Below are 17,651 nucleotides of genomic sequence, written 5' to 3' on the forward strand. Positions count from 1 at the left end.
GAGAACAGCTGTGAGCTGGCCCATCCCGACGAGAAGAGACTTTAAGGATTGCCACGTTAATTAACAACAATTAATTATAAGCTAGCTAACTTACTGAAAGATGAACATAAGCGCGTTTAGTAAGAGGCGCTGCCTGAACAGGACTGGCTTTAAAGCCGCAGCAAGCCCCTGCCCTTGCACAGCGCGCAGGTAAGCCCAGCGTAACCGGAGGACGAGCGGGGTATAGCACTGCATGAAAGGCTCCGTGCCAATTTGTAGTTTATAGTTTTAGTTTATAGCTTTTTCAAAAAGCGGGAGAAATAGCAATACCTTTTTTTCTGGTTCCAGCTCAATCGGAAACAAAGTCAAACTTTTTTTTTTTTTTTTTCAAACTAGCTTCAGGCGTAGCAATGCATTTTTTTCTTCCTCACAGCCGATTCCTATGTGCAAAAAGATGTCTACGATCAGCATTTATGCATTACTCAGAACAGCTTAAGAATCTTAAAACTCTTAGTAAGTTGGAAAGCTGGGAAATGAACTGCTATCAGTAAATTGCTCTTCTCCACTCGAATGCACAGCAACCTTGTAATACAAATCCACAGAAATAAGCTCATATTTCATACCAGGCATGAAAAGTAAAACCAAGGCAGTTGTAGATAAAACCGCAGCCCTTACAAAGGCCTGAAGGCGATAAAACCTAAGTTGCGCATTGACTATTGTATTCTCATACTTGGCAGATATCTGAACCGAATGAGTTTGACATCATGCTTGTAATGCCTGTTTCAAGACTTCAGCTGGATGAATGTGATGACACTGGAGCCTATTATTATCTAACATTCAAAAGAAATCCGAAAGAAAAGTATTTGTCCAAGTTTTTAGATGAAGATGGAAAATTATCAGCCTTTAAAATGCTTCAAGCACTACGAGAAATTATTAAACGAGAAGTAAAAAACATTAAAAGTAAGTATGAGAGCACAAGCTTCACCTAGGAGCGCTAAAAATCCAATTACACTGTGCATATGCATTGCCCTGTTAATAAAATGTGATTTCCCCCACCCCCCGCCGTCCACTGTCTCTTTGCAGTAACGCAGCTATCATTGTAACATCTCCTGTCCCCGGTATCTCAAGTTTGCTCTTGCGCTAAGAATCGTCACAAATACATCAAAGCTAATCATATTACGTGATTAAGCCATTGTTCTACTATGCAATCTTCTTTCCATATGAAAATAATGAATATTACAGGCTCTGTTGCATGCTTGGTACTTTCTATAAGACCTATATATTTGGAATCTGTCTGCCGTATACGAAGAGCCATTTGCTGAACTGGTAGCAAAAGGAGGAGCTTTCTTTTATACGTTACCTAATATTTTATATCTATCTGTATAGAAATCATATTCCCCTTTAGGGTGCTCTTTTTCTCCGAAGCCTTCAGACGCATTGTGGCCAAATCTCTTCAGTCTGTGTTTTCAACAGTGAAGCAGGTCATCGGAAAACATTACTGTATTTCTGATTCTGTAGACATATCAAATCAAGCAAACACAGCAGTTCAGGAAGAGTGTTCCTTATTTCATAGAACTCCTCAACAGGCCTTCTTAATGTTTTATTTAAAATCCGTATCCTGTAGGATAAAGAGCCGGTGACTGCACCCAGGTATTTCTTTTTATCGATTATAAATTCCTCTTAAGTAAAACCTTAACATTGTTAAAAAAAAAAGTTTCTAATATATAAATGTATTAAAAAAAAAATCACTTTCTTCTTTGTTACTAGATGTGGAAGTAACTGTGAAAAGGAGAAAGGCTGGCAGCCCTGCAATAACTCTTCTGATCAAAAATCCTCCAGCAGAAATATCAGTGGACATCATCTTGACTTTGGAAGTTCAGCAGAGCTGGCCGCCCAGCACACAGGATGGCCTCAAAATTGAACAGTGGCTGGGAAGAAAAGTCAGGGGAGACTTCAGAAATAAACCACTGTATTTAGTAGCCAAAGAAAACAAAAACGAAAAGGTCCCAAGAGGTACCTCAAATAGAGACAATAAGTCTAAGTTATGACATACCTTCTCTACAACTTGATCACTTACAAGTGCTATAAAAAGGGTATCCATAGTCTGTTCAGTGTTCTGCCTTCAAGGTACAGATCTTTATCTTATCCTGGATGTATCCAGACCACAGACAAGTGAAATCCCTCTTTTAAAATACCAGATTTGTGACACTGCTTGTCCTGTACTGAAATCTAAAGACAAAACTGTTCTGCCAGGCTGCATACTAACCGTTCCCAAGGGCATTATATTAAATCTCCTAAGTCAGAACATAACTACAGACCGTTCCTGTGCTAGTGCTGTACTTAACAGCAACATCCACTCCTTTGCTTTGTAAGAAAAAAAAGTAAATTAAAAGGCGATTTCTAAAAAGGCAGGCAACGCCCCTGTAAGTGGGACTGTATACACAAGTTACATAGTTCTGCAGGAAGTAAACCGTGTACCTTTCTAGCAAGATACATTATTTCTCACTGAACTCTGGTATAGCTACATTTTTTTTTCTGCAGACCACTGTCACGCCAAGCCTACCTTAGTTTGCGGAAACATCGCAACTTGTCATTGCATTGTGAGAACTGATGATTTCAGCAAAAAGAGTTCAGGCAATCTGGTATTTTTTTTAAATTAGCATGCCTACCTTAATGATGCCAAATAAATCATTACTGCTCTGCTGGGCTATCTCTTCCTGTGAAAATGTAATGCAAAGCGTAACTGAACCAAACAGGCAGGGGAAACAGTCTAACTTATCTAAAGAAGAAAAAAAATGATCACTGGCCTTTTAAAAACAGGGGGTTGAGCTATGTTAGTCATCATTGTTTTCAGAAACATTACCAGAAGAACAAAAATAAACTTTACCTGAGACAAATTCACAAGCATATTAGTTGCACAAAGAAATTGAAACCAATGGTGGAGATTTTTTTATTCAAACCAGAATGGTTACACAGTAAGGCTAATAATACAGAACAGAAATTGAAAGGTGGTAGATTTCTACGAGTAGTGCAATTCCCCAAATCATGTTCGACAAATGCAGGGAAGTTCAGAATTAAGCTTAAAGTAAATCCAAACATCCTTAAGAATATAGTTAATTGCTTGGATGCTTTAACTATGTCCTACATTAATAATGTTCTGGTTGTCTTTGTGTGGAGCAGCTGGGGAATTAAGGAGGAATTAACTAATTGTAGTCACTGAATTAGGATTTTTTTTTTTAAAGTGCAAAGAAATTGCTGATATTTAAAATTAAGTCAATTATAAGAAGTGTCTTTTTTTTTTTTCCTAGTTACAGACACCGCTACTTAGTGCTGTGTAACACTTTAACAATCTTGTACTCAACTTTAGGAAACACCTGGCGCCTCTCTTTCTCCCACATTGAGAAGGCCATGCTGAACAACCACGGCAGCTCAAAGACGTGTTGTGAGTCTGATGGACCGAAGTGCTGTAGGTTGGTATTTCATATGAGTATTTCACTTTAAGCCTGTGTGAGCCACGCTAGCACTGTCTAATAGGACACTGTCTTGACAGGACGAGAGGAAATGGCCTCAAGTTGCGCCAGGGGAGGTTTAGATTGGACACGAGGAAAAATGTCTTTACTGAAAGAGTGGTTAAACATTGGAAGAGGCTGCCCAGGGAAGTGGTTGAGTCACCATCCCTGGAGGTATTTAAAAGACAGGTAGATGAGGTGCTTAGGGACATGGTTTAGTGGGCATGGTGGTGTTGGGTCGATGGTTGGACTCGATGATCTTGGAGGTCTTTTCCAACCTTAATGATGCTATGATTCTAAGTTTAACATTTAAGAATTTGATCTAAGACTAATTACTCATAATAGGGAGCAAGAATAAGGCTTTTAGGCATCACCGTTCCACAGCGGTACAACATTGCATGTACGCGCTGACCGTCTGACTTGCATTTACTCAATGAGAGGTGGAGACAAATCACATTGCAGGTTTACACTCCAGACTTGCCTTAGAAAGCAAAAAGATGCGACTTGTTGAATAATCTTTCCCAAACTCAAGCTGGTTCTTCTAAACAGGACTAAGAGTCCGATGACTCAGCTTTCTGAGCTTTGGGAACAAAATTACACTTCATACCGAGGCAATTTCTAAAACGATGGTGAGAAAAGAACTGCTGAATGCGATCAGGATGAACAAGTGTGATTTTTCAGTCCAATAAAAACTGGTTTCCACATTTCTTCGAAGAGAAAGAACAAAACCCACGTGAGGTACAGAACCTCCTTAATGGCAAACCAACTTCTTGGTTTACTTAATTACATCTTGCACTGAATCAAGAAAGTCACAAGAGAACTAATGCGTAATTCTTTGTCTTTGCTTTATGACTATCATCAGTCATACTATGCCCCTACCTACCAGCGTATTAAACTATATATACACCTCTTCCCCTCGTGGCGTGCCACAGGAAGGTAGTGGCATTTCCTTCAGTGTAAATCCAAGCCGAAAGGGCAGCTTTAATCTTAAGCAGTGCCCCGGTTACGCTGGTAGCACCTGCATCTGGGAGACTGTACTGGGTAAGCACGCTGCTGACCAACACTTTGTATTTCTGTGTTGCTGTGGCTACCGGTGAAAGTTGTGCATGCACAAAAACTGTTGTTTGAAGTAGAAATCCTTTGTTGCTAGAATCTGACTTCATACGCAGTAATTCAAAGATTATCCAGCCTATTGCTGCACTTACTTTCAGATTTAATTAAAAAATGTTATTGAAAATGTTACTCTATTGGAGTAATAACATTTTTATTGCTTTCATGAATAATGTGTATGTAAATATCTAAAATACATATTAAGAACTGACTATGTAGAAAGCACCTAATAAATTCTTATTTATTTAACAGGAAAGGTTGCCTTAAGCTTCTGAAGTATCTTCTAGAGCAACTTAAAATGACACATACAAAAGAGTTGGAAAAATTCTGTTCATATCATGTCAAAACTGCTTTTTTCCACTCGTGTGTCATGTGGCCAAATGATGCAGACTGGCGTTCAGGAGACCTGGATCACTGCTTTCAGAAATATCTGGACTATTTTGTGGATTGCCTGCAAAAGTCTCATCTGCCACACTTTTTTATTCCCCGATACAACTTGCTCAGCCCGGAGTATAAAGCGAGCAGTAATTTCCTTTTAGAACTAATAAACAAAGAGTGGAACAATGGATTCCCAGTATTTCAGGAGAAGTATAAAAGACATTGTTTACAATAATTATCTAATTGTGTAGGTTTTCATATTTAAAACCAGAAGTTCTGCACCTTAAGTCACTCCTCAGTAGTCTGATACTACAAAAACCAAAACAAAATCAAGAACAAGAGAAAATTGCATATTTCAGTCACGCTGCTTGGCAATAACCCTTCAAAGAAATAGGACATTTTAAGTGATACTTATCTTCCCTATCCAAATGTGGATGTCACCTGCAAAATATCTTTAAGGTACACTAAGAACATATAGAAGAATTTGCAATAGTTAATTTCCCACATGTAATTTCTACTATTCCAAATATAAAGGCATCAATGACTGGGTAAAGTGAAAAATGACAATTTTATTTAAAATGAAAATCCACTGCAGAACATCCAAAATACACTCTTGCTTTCAAAAGAAAAAAAGAGTCACTGGAGTTACTTTGACATAAACCAGAACAACTTCTCCAGATCAACTGGGTGGATGAAGACTTTTTGCAGACGATAATCACCAGCAACAGTGAGCAGAGAGAGAATACAGTATCAAAAAAATATGAAGTTCCTGAAGTAACTTATCTTTTCTGAGTCTACAGAATTGCTGTGGAAATTAGTCTTTTCACTGGACTTTGGACGGGAAGTGATCATTAGATAATGTGCTGCAACACAGTAGAAGTTATTGTGCCAATGAGCATTTGTGTGACGAATCTTGTAGAAAGAAATTTATCTTCAACCCATACCAAAAAGGAAGAGTCTCCATGTGAAAGGTTATCAAAACCAAAATGCGGCACGAATCTGACATTCTCAGAATCAGAGTTCAGCTCAATTTTTCTTATGTTGAAGAGTACGTGTGTTCGAAAAAAATAGTATTTCCTATTACTAAAATTATGCAGGTGATAAATACACAGCATTTGGGAACTGCTGTGCTGTAAGTAAATACATCTTTTGCTTTTTCTTAAAGAAGCTATGGGAAAGTGTATTTTTAGCCTACTTTTTGAAGGCAAAAGAACCTATTGGCTTAAATAATGCCCAGATTTCACCTCAATTACGAGCAAATAAAAAGAGGGAAGGTGAGAAGAACATTTAGAGAATAATTTTACTAAAATATTCTTTTCTCACTAGGTTCAGTTTATTAGTTTTTAATTTACTCACATGACACATGAGTAAACACAAGTTCAGACCAAGCATCAAATGAAGGAATAGCTCCTTCCCGTATAACTTCCAAAGAGTGAAAACATACCCCATTATCATTAGCAGTCTGCGTGACAGAATCTGACATCCAAATGTAAAATTTCAATCAACTTTATCTGAGGAGAATAAAAGCTGACCTTCAAATGTATTTTTTCTTCTTTGTTAACATTGCTCTAGTAAACTGTTTTTCTTCCTTCAGCTAGAAAATTCCATCCATGAGAAAAGTAGAAGCTGTTTTTTCTTCCAGTTAGCCACGAACACATCTTGTTATGCTCTCCTCCATTAGGAGGAAATGCAGACTTCTCTCAAAAGAAAGCTTGAGACACAAGTTTTAACAAAAATGACTAAAAAAAAAAAATACTTGCTTCAGCAAACATCAGTTACTGCAAACAGAGCAGTTTTCAAATAACTAAGTTATCCTTGGAAATACTTCTGCATACAACTGGCAGACGTGTATCAATGCAAGAGTATTTTGAAGCCACACTGACAAACATCGCCTCCATTCACTAATCCAGTTCTCTGAAAATAAAAGGAAAAATTATCTTTTACATTCTTATATGTAAATATGTAATTATGTATATACACATATATACATATATATGTACATGTGTAATATAAGAATATGTAATACTGCGTTTAACAACAACAAAAACCCCCCTACCAAACAAACCCACAATATTTGTTTTTAACTGGTAGATAATGGCTTTAGAAGCTATGCACAAACAAGAAAAAATAATGAAATTAATTTCTTAAGTGAAAATAGTGTCCAAGCGCAAAACTAGATTTATTTCTATATAAAGTTAATCCAGTTTTCTAAGCCACTTGTTAAAATGCATTTTATTTAAATGGGAAAGGTACAGAAAACAATCAACTGAGAAAACAAACTTTAAATTCAAGCCCATAGATGCTAACACTAACTATAATCACTTACTTTGTTTCAGTATCTTCAAGGGATTACAGTTATTTTGAGGGCTTTCTCGGAGGTCTTCGTATATCCTTTCCAATTTCTTTTCTGATTTGAAATTGTTTGTATCTTTCTGCCATTGCAATAAGCTCATTAGGAACTACCTGATAAGAAAGCAGTATAAGAAAAGGTCAGTTTTAAATAACTCTAAACTTTTAGACTCTGCTTTACAAAAATGCTATTGATTTGTATGTTCCCAAACTCTATATTCTTATTTATCTGGCTCCTGTCACTTTGCAGATTGTCTTTTCTGTAGAGATGCATAGAGAAATATTTTTACATAAAATTATACTGAAATATACTGAAAAATAATCAGCACAGTGTCCCTGGATTTTCAATTGCATATGTATGCTAGTATCACCATATCTGATGACAACATATAACCAGCTCATTAAAGCATTTTATTTCAGATAGAAATGTATCTTTCAGTGATAACAGACTGCTGGAAAAAGATGTCCAATGCCACTAAAAGGTGATACCATACTATATATATTTGAACGTCACACTTATGATTGATATTAAATTCCTTTTGGAAGTTTTAAGAGCCTCTGAAGAGAAACTTTGGTACTTAAAGAAAGCATTGCCATAGGAAGGGTTCTCACATGGATAAAACAAAGCTAAAAGACAAGAAAAGAAGGGCGAGAGAAAGTGGTCAGTTCTCCCACCACTGGGAGGTCAGGAGGGCATCTTACCAAGATCCACGGTGTTTTTTGGCATGTTTGTAATCATGTGGAAAAGGAGGTGAATAGTATCGTCAGCACACTTTGTCACCTCAGAGTTACTCATGTTCGTAAGGACTGAGGCCAGACGCAAAGAATTACAGACAGACTTTATTAGGTTAAGTGACGCTGATCACTGAATGAAAGAAAAAAAACATATACCATTCTTATAGACCATGGAACAAAGGCAGTGTGTCCAACAAGTCTTCTTAAACCAGATCAGGCATAATGCAGACATGAATGCAATGTTTACTACAAAAAGCAGTACGGGTGACTGTACCGTCAGAAGAGGTTTTAGATCACTAATCTATCAAAACCGGCCTGCTTCAGCAATCTGCTATAGCATGTAGCTGTGCAGCAGGTAGAAGATACCCAGCCCAGAATGTTTCCTGATCACAGAGTGAAGAGCAAGCTTCTGCAGTGCGTGTGAGCATGATATTAATGTGACTGCTCAGTCTCTGTGGCTTGTTCCTTCGCGAGTGGCACGAATACAGTGCAAACAGTACAGTACAAACGAATTTAAATATTGTTACATCTCCTTAGAAACACCTAGACCTGGCAATGCTTGAACAGGTGAAGAATGCATCCAGGACAAAGGGCCTGGTGGAGAAGGAAGGTTCCAACTCCAGTTCCAACTTCTTTTGTCAGGCTTTGTAATTCAGCAATGCTTGCCATTTGCTATCGGCAACTTTTCTCAAGCTGGCATGAGAGTCAGCTCGCTAGTACATATTTTATGTGCTGAATTGCTCTTACTGGTAAACAGCTGCCCTGGTTGACAGGAGTCCATAGAACAGGATGCCTATGAAACAGTCTATTCTGCCTAAGTTTTAGACACTTTAAAAACGAAGTGAAAAATGATGCATCTCTCTAGCTGCAAGTCACTACAGACTTGTGTCACTAGAGATAGAAGTAATGAGACAACATTACTATCCACTTGAAACACTGGGTAATTTTCTTCCTCAGTGTCAGATCAGATCCTCTCCTACAGCATGACACAGAATTTATTCCAACTAAAACGGCAACAATTTCTTGCGAAAGCAGTTTTTGAGCAGGCACAAGGAAAGAGCGGGAAGAAGCCAGGATATAGAACATAAAAATCTCAGTGAGGTAATATCCAGTACTAGTGCTTTGTTAAGATTTTTACAGGGACAATCTGTGTATCTGTTAAACATATAAGCTAGGTATGGTAGTCCAAATGAGAAAAGAGACAAGGATAAAGATGCCATAATTCATATGTAACACTCTTCTTGGTATTACAGAGATCAGTGTTTTTCCACCTGATTCCCTAATAAATCTTGTCCATGCTTCTTAATAAGCTTTATATATATATATATATAAGATCCCCACAGCGTGATACAGAAATCTTTCTGTTGTGCCTGTTTTTCTTTAGGGAGATTATCTGTACATTCAGAATCATGGAAAACATCTGGCAAACAAATGCACCTTGCTCATTTTGAAATTGAAGTATTCTGAACATTCAGACCATGTTTTCAGTTGCTCTCCTTCCCTTTTACATGATGCTTTCAGACTGAAGTAATGGTACTTTCATTGTCATGGGGGGAAAAAACCCCTGCCTGTATCAGCTATAACTAAAAGTTTGAGAACGTTGTGACTAACAGTTACCCTTGAAAGTAAGGATTCAGAGATGCTCTTTTCTCCTCTGAACTCAGAGACCCGTTCCCAGCTGAACTATCACATGTTAAAAAAGTTTGGGGACTTCACACTCTGCAGCAGTAGACAAGGCACGTATAGTAACGGCTGACTCAGAATACAGAACAAGGCACCTCCAAGTTCTATTTAAGTGGCTTCAAATTATCATTACTGGTTTCATCTCTCACATTTTCTAAAAAAACAAAACACCAACCAAAAGCCCCCTCCCCCAACCAACCAACCAACAAACCCCCAAAACCCCAACCAACCAAAACATGCCCTGCCCCCCCCACCTGCAACTTTAAGAAATTATTAGGGGAGAACTCTTGGTGGTTGTTTTTTGTTTGGTTTTTTTTTTTTCCTTTTTTTTTTTCCCCCTCCTTCAAAAGCATCTTTTCAGGTTTGCAATAAGTGGCATAACATCTTTTAAAGAAGAGTTGTAAACCAGAAGATTTAAGTGAAGTTCTAACTCAGGGTTTAAAGGCTGAGTAAGTGTCCACAATAACAACCACAGGCCTAGGTAAAAGCCATTTGGTTTGTACTCAAACTCCCATCCCCCCAAATAATAATAATAAAAAATTTAAAAAATTTCAAGTCAAGTCAGGGCATAAACTGGGGGTTTACTGTAAGTCAGGCAAAATACTGTTTCTTGTTACAGCAAGAAACAGCAACATAATTGTCTCTGGCTTCTCAGATATGGTAGCAATAAAAAAAAGTTTCTTTAAAATAAGGAAACAAATCACATTCCAGTCCCATTTCCCATACTATTTACAAACATCTGTAAGAAAGATAGCTTGGAAAAGTACATGCAGATATCACAACTGTCAGATATAATAAACTGAAAGATAGTTGAGTTTCTTCTGATATAAACATTGTTAATATTTACACTGTTAAACAAGAACATTGGTACATGTGTCCAGAAGTGAAATACTGGAATAAAATAGATCCTATTATTCCTCTGCAGACCTCTATGTGTGTCTATGTTAGTTACTTTTTCTTTGGACATGGAAGGCTTTGATTAAAAGTTCCCCGTTCTTTTCTGGGACTCATCTGTAAGGTAAAACACAGCTAAGGATACCCCGGACAAGAGGTACTTAAGTACTCATTTTTTTCCCCAAGACACTACAAACACTTACCAAGAAATGACTAAGTAGGCTTAGACCTTCATGAACTGTTTCAGGTGGTAACCCAGAACCAGTATAAATCTTACCCAGCAAGACGTATTCTTACTTGGTTTGCTCTTTCCAGAATTTCAATCAGCTCAGATGCAACCCTCCAATCATTCTTAGTCACAAGCGTTACTGCCTCCCCAGTACGTCTGAAGAAGGAATGAAATAACTGTTGATCTACAAAACTGCTGCTGCTAGGCTTTTCCTACTGACCTATAATTTTATACTGACTTATAATTTATAAGTAATAAATTATACTACAGGCAATATTATTGAACTGGTAGATAAAACTGGCTTGAGTATTTACTATGCACATGACAGAAACCAACTTTTCATAAAGATCAGAATATGGCAATTCACCTAAAATGGAGCAAAGGCACAACTAATTCAGACTTTTGGATAATAAACCTAGCATAAAGACAACATATTTAAGTATGAAGAGACATACATTCATGTCATGATTAAAATAAACACACACGAAAAGTCACACTTGTGCCAACCTGCAGCATTCGAAAGTCCCAACGCCAAACCATACCACCATGATAGGCTGAAAACTTTGAATTTATATGTTTTTCCCAGTGGGCTGTCTAGGAAACTAAACAGCTCAGCGGCTCACGAAGAGAGAAACAAGGAAGTGACGTTTCAGAGTATCTACACAGAAGTTGGTTTTAATTGTAATTCTTCCCCACATTTAAACCAGCTTTCAAACATCCCTCATTCCCATCCCCTTCAATGAAATAACAGCAAAGTGGAAAACTTGTTTGCCTTAAATTTAACAGTGAACTAATTTCAAAATAAAGCAGTCTATTACTATCTGAAACACACTTTTGATAGACTCCAGAGTCTTCACTCCCCCACTCCACATCACCTGTAGCTCTAGCATTTGACAAGACAAACACCCATGCAGTGCATAAAATATTGACAATATATTACTATTTTCTTGTAAACACTTACCCTGCTCTTCCAGTACGACCTACTCTATGAACGTATTCTTCAATGTTGCGAGGGAAGTCAAAGTTAAAAACATGAGTAATATCATGCACATCAAGGCCACGGGACGCTAGGTCAGTAGCTACCAGTATTCTGACTTTGCCTAAAATAAGTACAACAGAGAGAGAATGGGAGTTTACGGAATAAACAGAAAATATACTCCTGTCTATTGGTTTTCTAGTGTATAATGCACTTAACACATAAAGGAAAAATACGCTTGTTGCACACTCAGTTAGCTTCAAACACAAGGTGGTAAGTAAGCGCTCAAAATGTCATTTTACTGTTATTTGTATTTCACAAGTAGAACAGCAGGGTGCAGGAGAACCAAGAAACATGCCTAGCTGATATAAAGAGTCTGAAAAGAACAGAAGACTTCAGCAACTATATTCTCAGCTGGCATCCTTATCATAGGACTACTCTGTTTTATTAGCATGTGATCACATAACCCCAAAGTATAACCCTACTGGGCATAATCAAGAGCAGAACTGTTTCACTGAAAGCACCATCATCTGACACTTACATTTACTGTTCTGTAGACTAACACAATATTGACTTTTCCACAGAGTTTTCAAAAATAAAATAAGCCTTACTTTGAATTATTTAACGCTTAGACATTCCAAATTTTATTGAAGAGCAATCTCTTTTTGTTTGCTGTTTTTTTTGTCAAGTTAACAAAGTAACCATATCATTCAGAGCTCTTTGATATTTTAATTTCTATGGTACTGAAGAGACGTGGCACTTACAAACAGACAAAGTTCTGCACATGACAAGCTTTAAAAACCTGGGCTAAACAAACCAGTACTTCGGTACAAACATACCTTTCTTGAAGTCATCTAAAGCCTGTTCTCGATCACACTGCTCCCTGTTACCATGAAGTGACTGTACTGGAATTCCTTGGAGACCAAAGTCGCTTGCTAAGTCATCAGCTCTAGGATGAAATACAACAATGGTTCTTAAAAAGAAGTAAGAGCAGCATCTATATTTAGATCCAAAAGACAGTAAGTGACAACAAAAGCTAAACGTGTGCCTAAGGACAAAACCCCACCTAGGTCAGCTGGTATTTATTACAAAACAGTATGAAAGCAAGACTATTCCCCACATAAATGTTTGCTTTTATTTATATAATAGATGATTTTTGTGTTGTTCACTCAAAAAGCTCAGATACGATACAATGACCACCACCCTCCACCAATCAGGTCTTGTATGCATATAAAAGTAAACAGTACATCACATTAATGTATCCCCAAGAATCTTAATATCTACTTTAACTATGTGAAATTGAGATTTACCACCACCACGAATGATATTAAAAAGGATACAAACTACCAGTCAGTCTGGAGGAATGAATAAATAAATAAATAAAAATACTACTACTACCAGCACATTGCTGACAAGAGCTGTTACGCTTAGTAATTATTATGTGAACTAAGAAACTATCCAGTATTTCTGTTAGAAAAAAGTGAACAGATGTAATACTGGGAAGTGATTACATACGTAAGTTTTTTTCCCACAAAAATGATGACCTTATCTTTTGGCTTCATAGACTCAATGAAGCATTGCATGAAAGTTCTCTTTTCCTCCTCGGTGATAACAATAACTCTCTGTTCTACTGTATTTACTGCCTGTTAAACAGCAAAAAGGCATGTTAAGTAGAAACAGATTTGAATATTTTTTCTGTTAATTCCCATATTACGATGTTATAAAATTAGTAACATGATACCATGAAAAGCTATTTTAAAACCAAAATATGTATCAGTTTGGAGTTCAAACAATGCAGATTTATTTGTTGTTTCCTAGTTGCTTTAGAGGAATAGTAAAAATTTATCTTTAAGCAGTTTGCCAAATCATATATTTGCAGAGATTTAGAAGGTACAGATGAACAGACTAGTGAGGTGAAATAAATATTCCTAATATTAGTGAAAATCAGATTGAAGTACTTAATTTGAGTATATTTTATGTTACTCCAGAGCAAGTTGGAACAATGGCAGTCTTACTTGAAAGGACAAGCTTTTAAGGAAGATTCTGTTATCTATTTGAAATGATCAGTTCTGTCCAATTCTTCCAACAACAGTTTGTTAATTAAAAAAAACTTTACTCCATTATATTTGAAGGTTGCCATAGAATGTTTAAGGTATACTATATAAGTAGTACAAAGGTCTACACATTCTCATGGCACTGTATCATGATCTTGCGGCAAGGGCTGAAGAATTAATCAAGTACATATAAAGATTCTCTCTCCACATGGGAACCCTTCCCCCCTCCACCCCAGAGGTCACCTCTTCAATTAAGAGAATCTCCTGTAAAAGAGATGAATGCATTAGACAAGAGAGCTGCATTAGCAGTTGATACCTTTCAAATTCCAATCCTCTGTCTTTGACAAGTAATGCCCTTTGACAAAAGCACTTCTGAACAGAACAGATGAAAAGTACATTTTCCCCCTATTTCTACCTAAAAGTGTACTGGATACTAAGTTTCCTCATTCCCTATCACTCAAAAAGTGGAACTGAAAAGGAAAATTTCGTAATTTAAGAACCAAACTGAAAGCAATCTCTGGACCAGGATGTGGAGATCTTGGAAGAACTACTATTTCTGTAAATTCTGCTGGTACTGAAGCCAACTACACATAGCTGCGCAAGCATGACAAGTATGCAACTACATCTACACATTAGAAGTTTTGGACTTTAAAGACAGTTCTTACTCTAACATGTAGGTTCCCATGCACCTAGACAAGTGCCCTCCAGGAGTTAGTAGAGAGCTTCCACTCTCTTTGAGAAAGCGGCAGTTAAGAAACACAGATCCAGATAAGTATCTGTATGCATTAGAAAGACGACCTTCAGAAGGAAAAGTAAGGAACAAGAACTTGCTGAACAGAAGAAAGGCTGCACAAAGGTTCAGGCAAGAACACGTGGCACTGTGAAGTACAATATTCAAACATCAGTTTGATTGATACATGCCGCTTGTGACATCTTCTACTGAAGATCTAGGACTTCAAGATCTTGTTACAGAAACGTAAGAACAAAGTTCTTTTCTACTTTTTGGTTTTTTTAGTTCTTTCTAAACTTCTAATGAAGCTTTACAAGAGTAACATAGAGCTGTTTTTTGAAAGTTTGGATTGATTTTGAAGTTACATGCATTTACTTACATACAGTTCCAAGCAAAGTATTTTGTGGTTTAACTGTAGGTTCTTCTCCAAAAGAAAAAAAAAAAAAAAAAAGAACAGAACGACTTACTGCTAAGTCAAGAGTGCCAACATATACAATCATAGGATTTTTCAAATAGGATTTCGCTAGGCGACGAACACCATCAGGCCATGTAGCACTAAACAGGAGGTGAAGAGGAAAACACACACATAACAGAGTGCAAAATCTTCTCCAATTCATTAATTTCATCACATTCTTCTTTCCTTCCTTTCTTATACACCAGTGAAACACTTGAGTATGCACTAACAGCAGTAAGCTTATGTAACATTTAGAAATAATCTTAAGAAGTTCTTAGTAAACAGCACTCAAGCTTTAAAGATAACTTTCTAGGTTAAAAGTACAGGCAACAGTTATGGAGCCTTTCTAATGAAGTCAAAAGTGAGTTTAGTAGTTCAATGATACCCAAAAAGAAAGCTTCTAGTCTGTTTTTCTCTCTAAAACAACAGCTCCAATGCAAAATACGATAACAAAAATTATTGTTGGGATATTCTATTGTTAAGCTCCCAAAAGCTGCATAATTGCAAAATTAATCCAGGTACAGATTAGTACAGATACTGATCAGAAGGTTAGGATGCACGTTTGGTCCCAGATGGAGAAGGGGAAATTGGCATTTCAAATTGATATGGCAAATTCTAGCGCTCCCAGAACACCTTCCTTTTTGGGAAGAACTCAGTTGTTTTTATAGTTAATGCAAAACATCAGATAAGGGGTAAGAAATTAAAATAAAATTGTCAAATGACTCATTAGGACTGACTAAACAGAATTAGGAAGAAAACTGATGCCATTCCCATTTAGGCTAATACAAGTTTTAATAAAACTGACACATTTGTTTTGCAGTTAACTTGTTCAATAACCTTGCCTTTACAGTGTTCAAGTACTGAGCACTATTCTGTTTACATACCTTGTCATAACAGTTTGTCTGTCAGGCCGCACATCTATTAGGATCTTCATTATCTGAGGTTCAAATCCCATATCCAACATTCTGTCAGCCTCATCTAAAACCTGCTCAGAACAAGGTTATTTATTATGTCTAGTTCCTTAGATACGGGTTTCAGCAAGGCATTACATAGCAGACCATTTTAATGGCCACAATTTTAATTGCAGAACCCACTCCATAATGTATTGCAAAACCTGTTCAACTTCTATTTCACCTCCTCAATTTCCTTGAAGCTTTTTCATTTAGTAATACATTTGCAGGCAGAAGAAAATCCACAGCACCTTTAAGAGCACTTAAAGTCAATGAAGAAGAAACAACTGTTTGTTTCAACAATATTTTGGTTGGTACCTAAAATTAAGCACAGAATTAAAAAAAAAAAACCACTACAAAAAAAATCCCCAACAAAACCAAAGCCAACCAAACCTGAGGGGGGACCCCACACAACACACTTTCAGGTAAGAAATGTTTAGTAATTTAAAGGGGAAATCTCATTTCTACCTTGTTAGAGATCTCATACCAGACTAATATATCAGTTATTCATTTAGTTCCTCATTAGAAGTAAGAATAAAGCCAGACGGTACATTCTGGCTCACACTAGGACACTGCAGAACTCCCAGAGCTCAAACTTGTTTCATCTGGTAAAAAAACCGAAAGAGAACAAGTGAGCTGAAGGTCTGAGTACAACTATTTGGAACTGATCTTTTTTCTAATACACAAGCACACTTGAGACTGAAAACATTGACATACAAAGGAAGAAGGCTGCCATCCAAGACTGTTTGAAAATTAAAGGAGAAAAATCAGAGTTTATATACATCAGTTATATGGATCATGCTTAAAAGCATGTCAAAAGTATTGACATTTTCTAGTCACTTAGGTGGAAACATAAGACTTTGATAATAATCCCTTTCTACTGTCCTGATTTTGCTGCTCCATTCTTTTCAGATGTTTTATTCTATTAAAGGTTTTTAGTACGTTATCTATGTAAATCTCTGAAATAATAACAAATCATCAGCTGAGAGACAGGAGATAAGAATTCTGTTTCTTGATTTAATTCTCTTTATTTTCAAAGGACTCATGGAGATGTCAGTAACTACTTGGATTCTAATACAATGGCAAGGCTGAAACATCACTAATTTTATATACATGAGTTGGCTATTACGCCCCTTTCAGCAGCAGCAGCTTTCTAAGCTATTAAGCACACTGGTACTTCGCTGGAAAGGGAGCAGAAAGCATGTAAGGGTGTATTAGATGGATCAGGGTAGTTGAAGTTTACTTTCCTTATTTCTGAGAGCTGCTTAATAAAGAATAAAGGCTGTAATAGATATAAGATAGATACTAGCACTATTTTTTCCAAACGCCTCATAGCTAGGTCCTGGTTTATAAGCTAAATCTCCCCCCAGCTAACATAATCTTAGATTTCTTGTTATCTATACATATTTACTTGTTTGTTAATATTATTCATTTCAGTTCTATTTTTGGCAAGAAATTCTTACAAGCCAGTTCTTCATGTGAAAGTTATTTTCTCTCCTCTGCTTTAAATTACTTATTAGTAAGTCTTACACTATTTTTTTGTATTTGAAGAATAAAAAGACTCCTCTAATCTACTTTCTATATCCTACTTCATGATTTGTATTTTTTTTTTTAGTATACT

The 17,651-nt window shown here is 36.7% G+C and overlaps 2 protein-coding genes across 2 annotated transcripts in view; one reads left to right on the forward strand and one right to left on the reverse strand.

Annotated features, from left to right (window-relative positions):
- Positions 1-549: 549 nt before the first annotated feature.
- MB21D1 (Mab-21 domain containing 1) lies at positions 550-5,247 on the forward strand. The gene is made up of 5 exons (XM_009333240.1): positions 550-564; positions 717-939; positions 1,747-1,992; positions 3,347-3,449; positions 4,851-5,247. Exons 1-5 carry the CDS (start codon positions 550-552, stop codon positions 5,209-5,211), a joined length of 948 nt encoding a protein of 315 aa, XP_009331515.1. The 3' UTR covers positions 5,212-5,247.
- Positions 5,248-7,331: 2,084 nt separating this feature from the next.
- DDX43 (DEAD (Asp-Glu-Ala-Asp) box polypeptide 43) overlaps positions 7,332-17,651 on the reverse strand; it is a gene marked incomplete at its 5' end in the record, with an annotated part of 19,589 nt that continues 9,269 nt past the window's right edge. The window contains 7 exons of the mRNA XM_009333241.1: positions 7,332-7,439; positions 10,935-11,022; positions 11,828-11,966; positions 12,682-12,791; positions 13,358-13,485; positions 15,094-15,181; positions 15,965-16,065. Of these exons, the coding sequence (XP_009331516.1) occupies positions 7,332-7,439; positions 10,935-11,022; positions 11,828-11,966; positions 12,682-12,791; positions 13,358-13,485; positions 15,094-15,181; positions 15,965-16,065 (762 nt within the window). The remainder of the gene's footprint in view (positions 7,440-10,934; positions 11,023-11,827; positions 11,967-12,681; positions 12,792-13,357; positions 13,486-15,093; positions 15,182-15,964; positions 16,066-17,651) is intronic.

The sequence above is a fragment of the Pygoscelis adeliae genome, unplaced genomic scaffold (genome assembly GCF_000699105.1).
Source record: "Pygoscelis adeliae isolate BGI_AS28 unplaced genomic scaffold, ASM69910v1 Scaffold57, whole genome shotgun sequence".
Lineage (NCBI taxonomy): Eukaryota > Metazoa > Chordata > Aves > Sphenisciformes > Spheniscidae > Pygoscelis > Pygoscelis adeliae.

Bases quoted from the DNA above. Each gene is read 5' to 3' on its own strand.
- MB21D1 (XM_009333240.1), top strand. The intron at 940-1,746 runs GTAAGTATGAGA...CTTTGTTACTAG, and splicing joins AGAAGTAAAAAACATTAAAA to ATGTGGAAGTAACTGTGAAA. The intron at 1,993-3,346 runs GTACCTCAAATA...ACTCAACTTTAG, and splicing joins AAACGAAAAGGTCCCAAGAG to GAAACACCTGGCGCCTCTCT.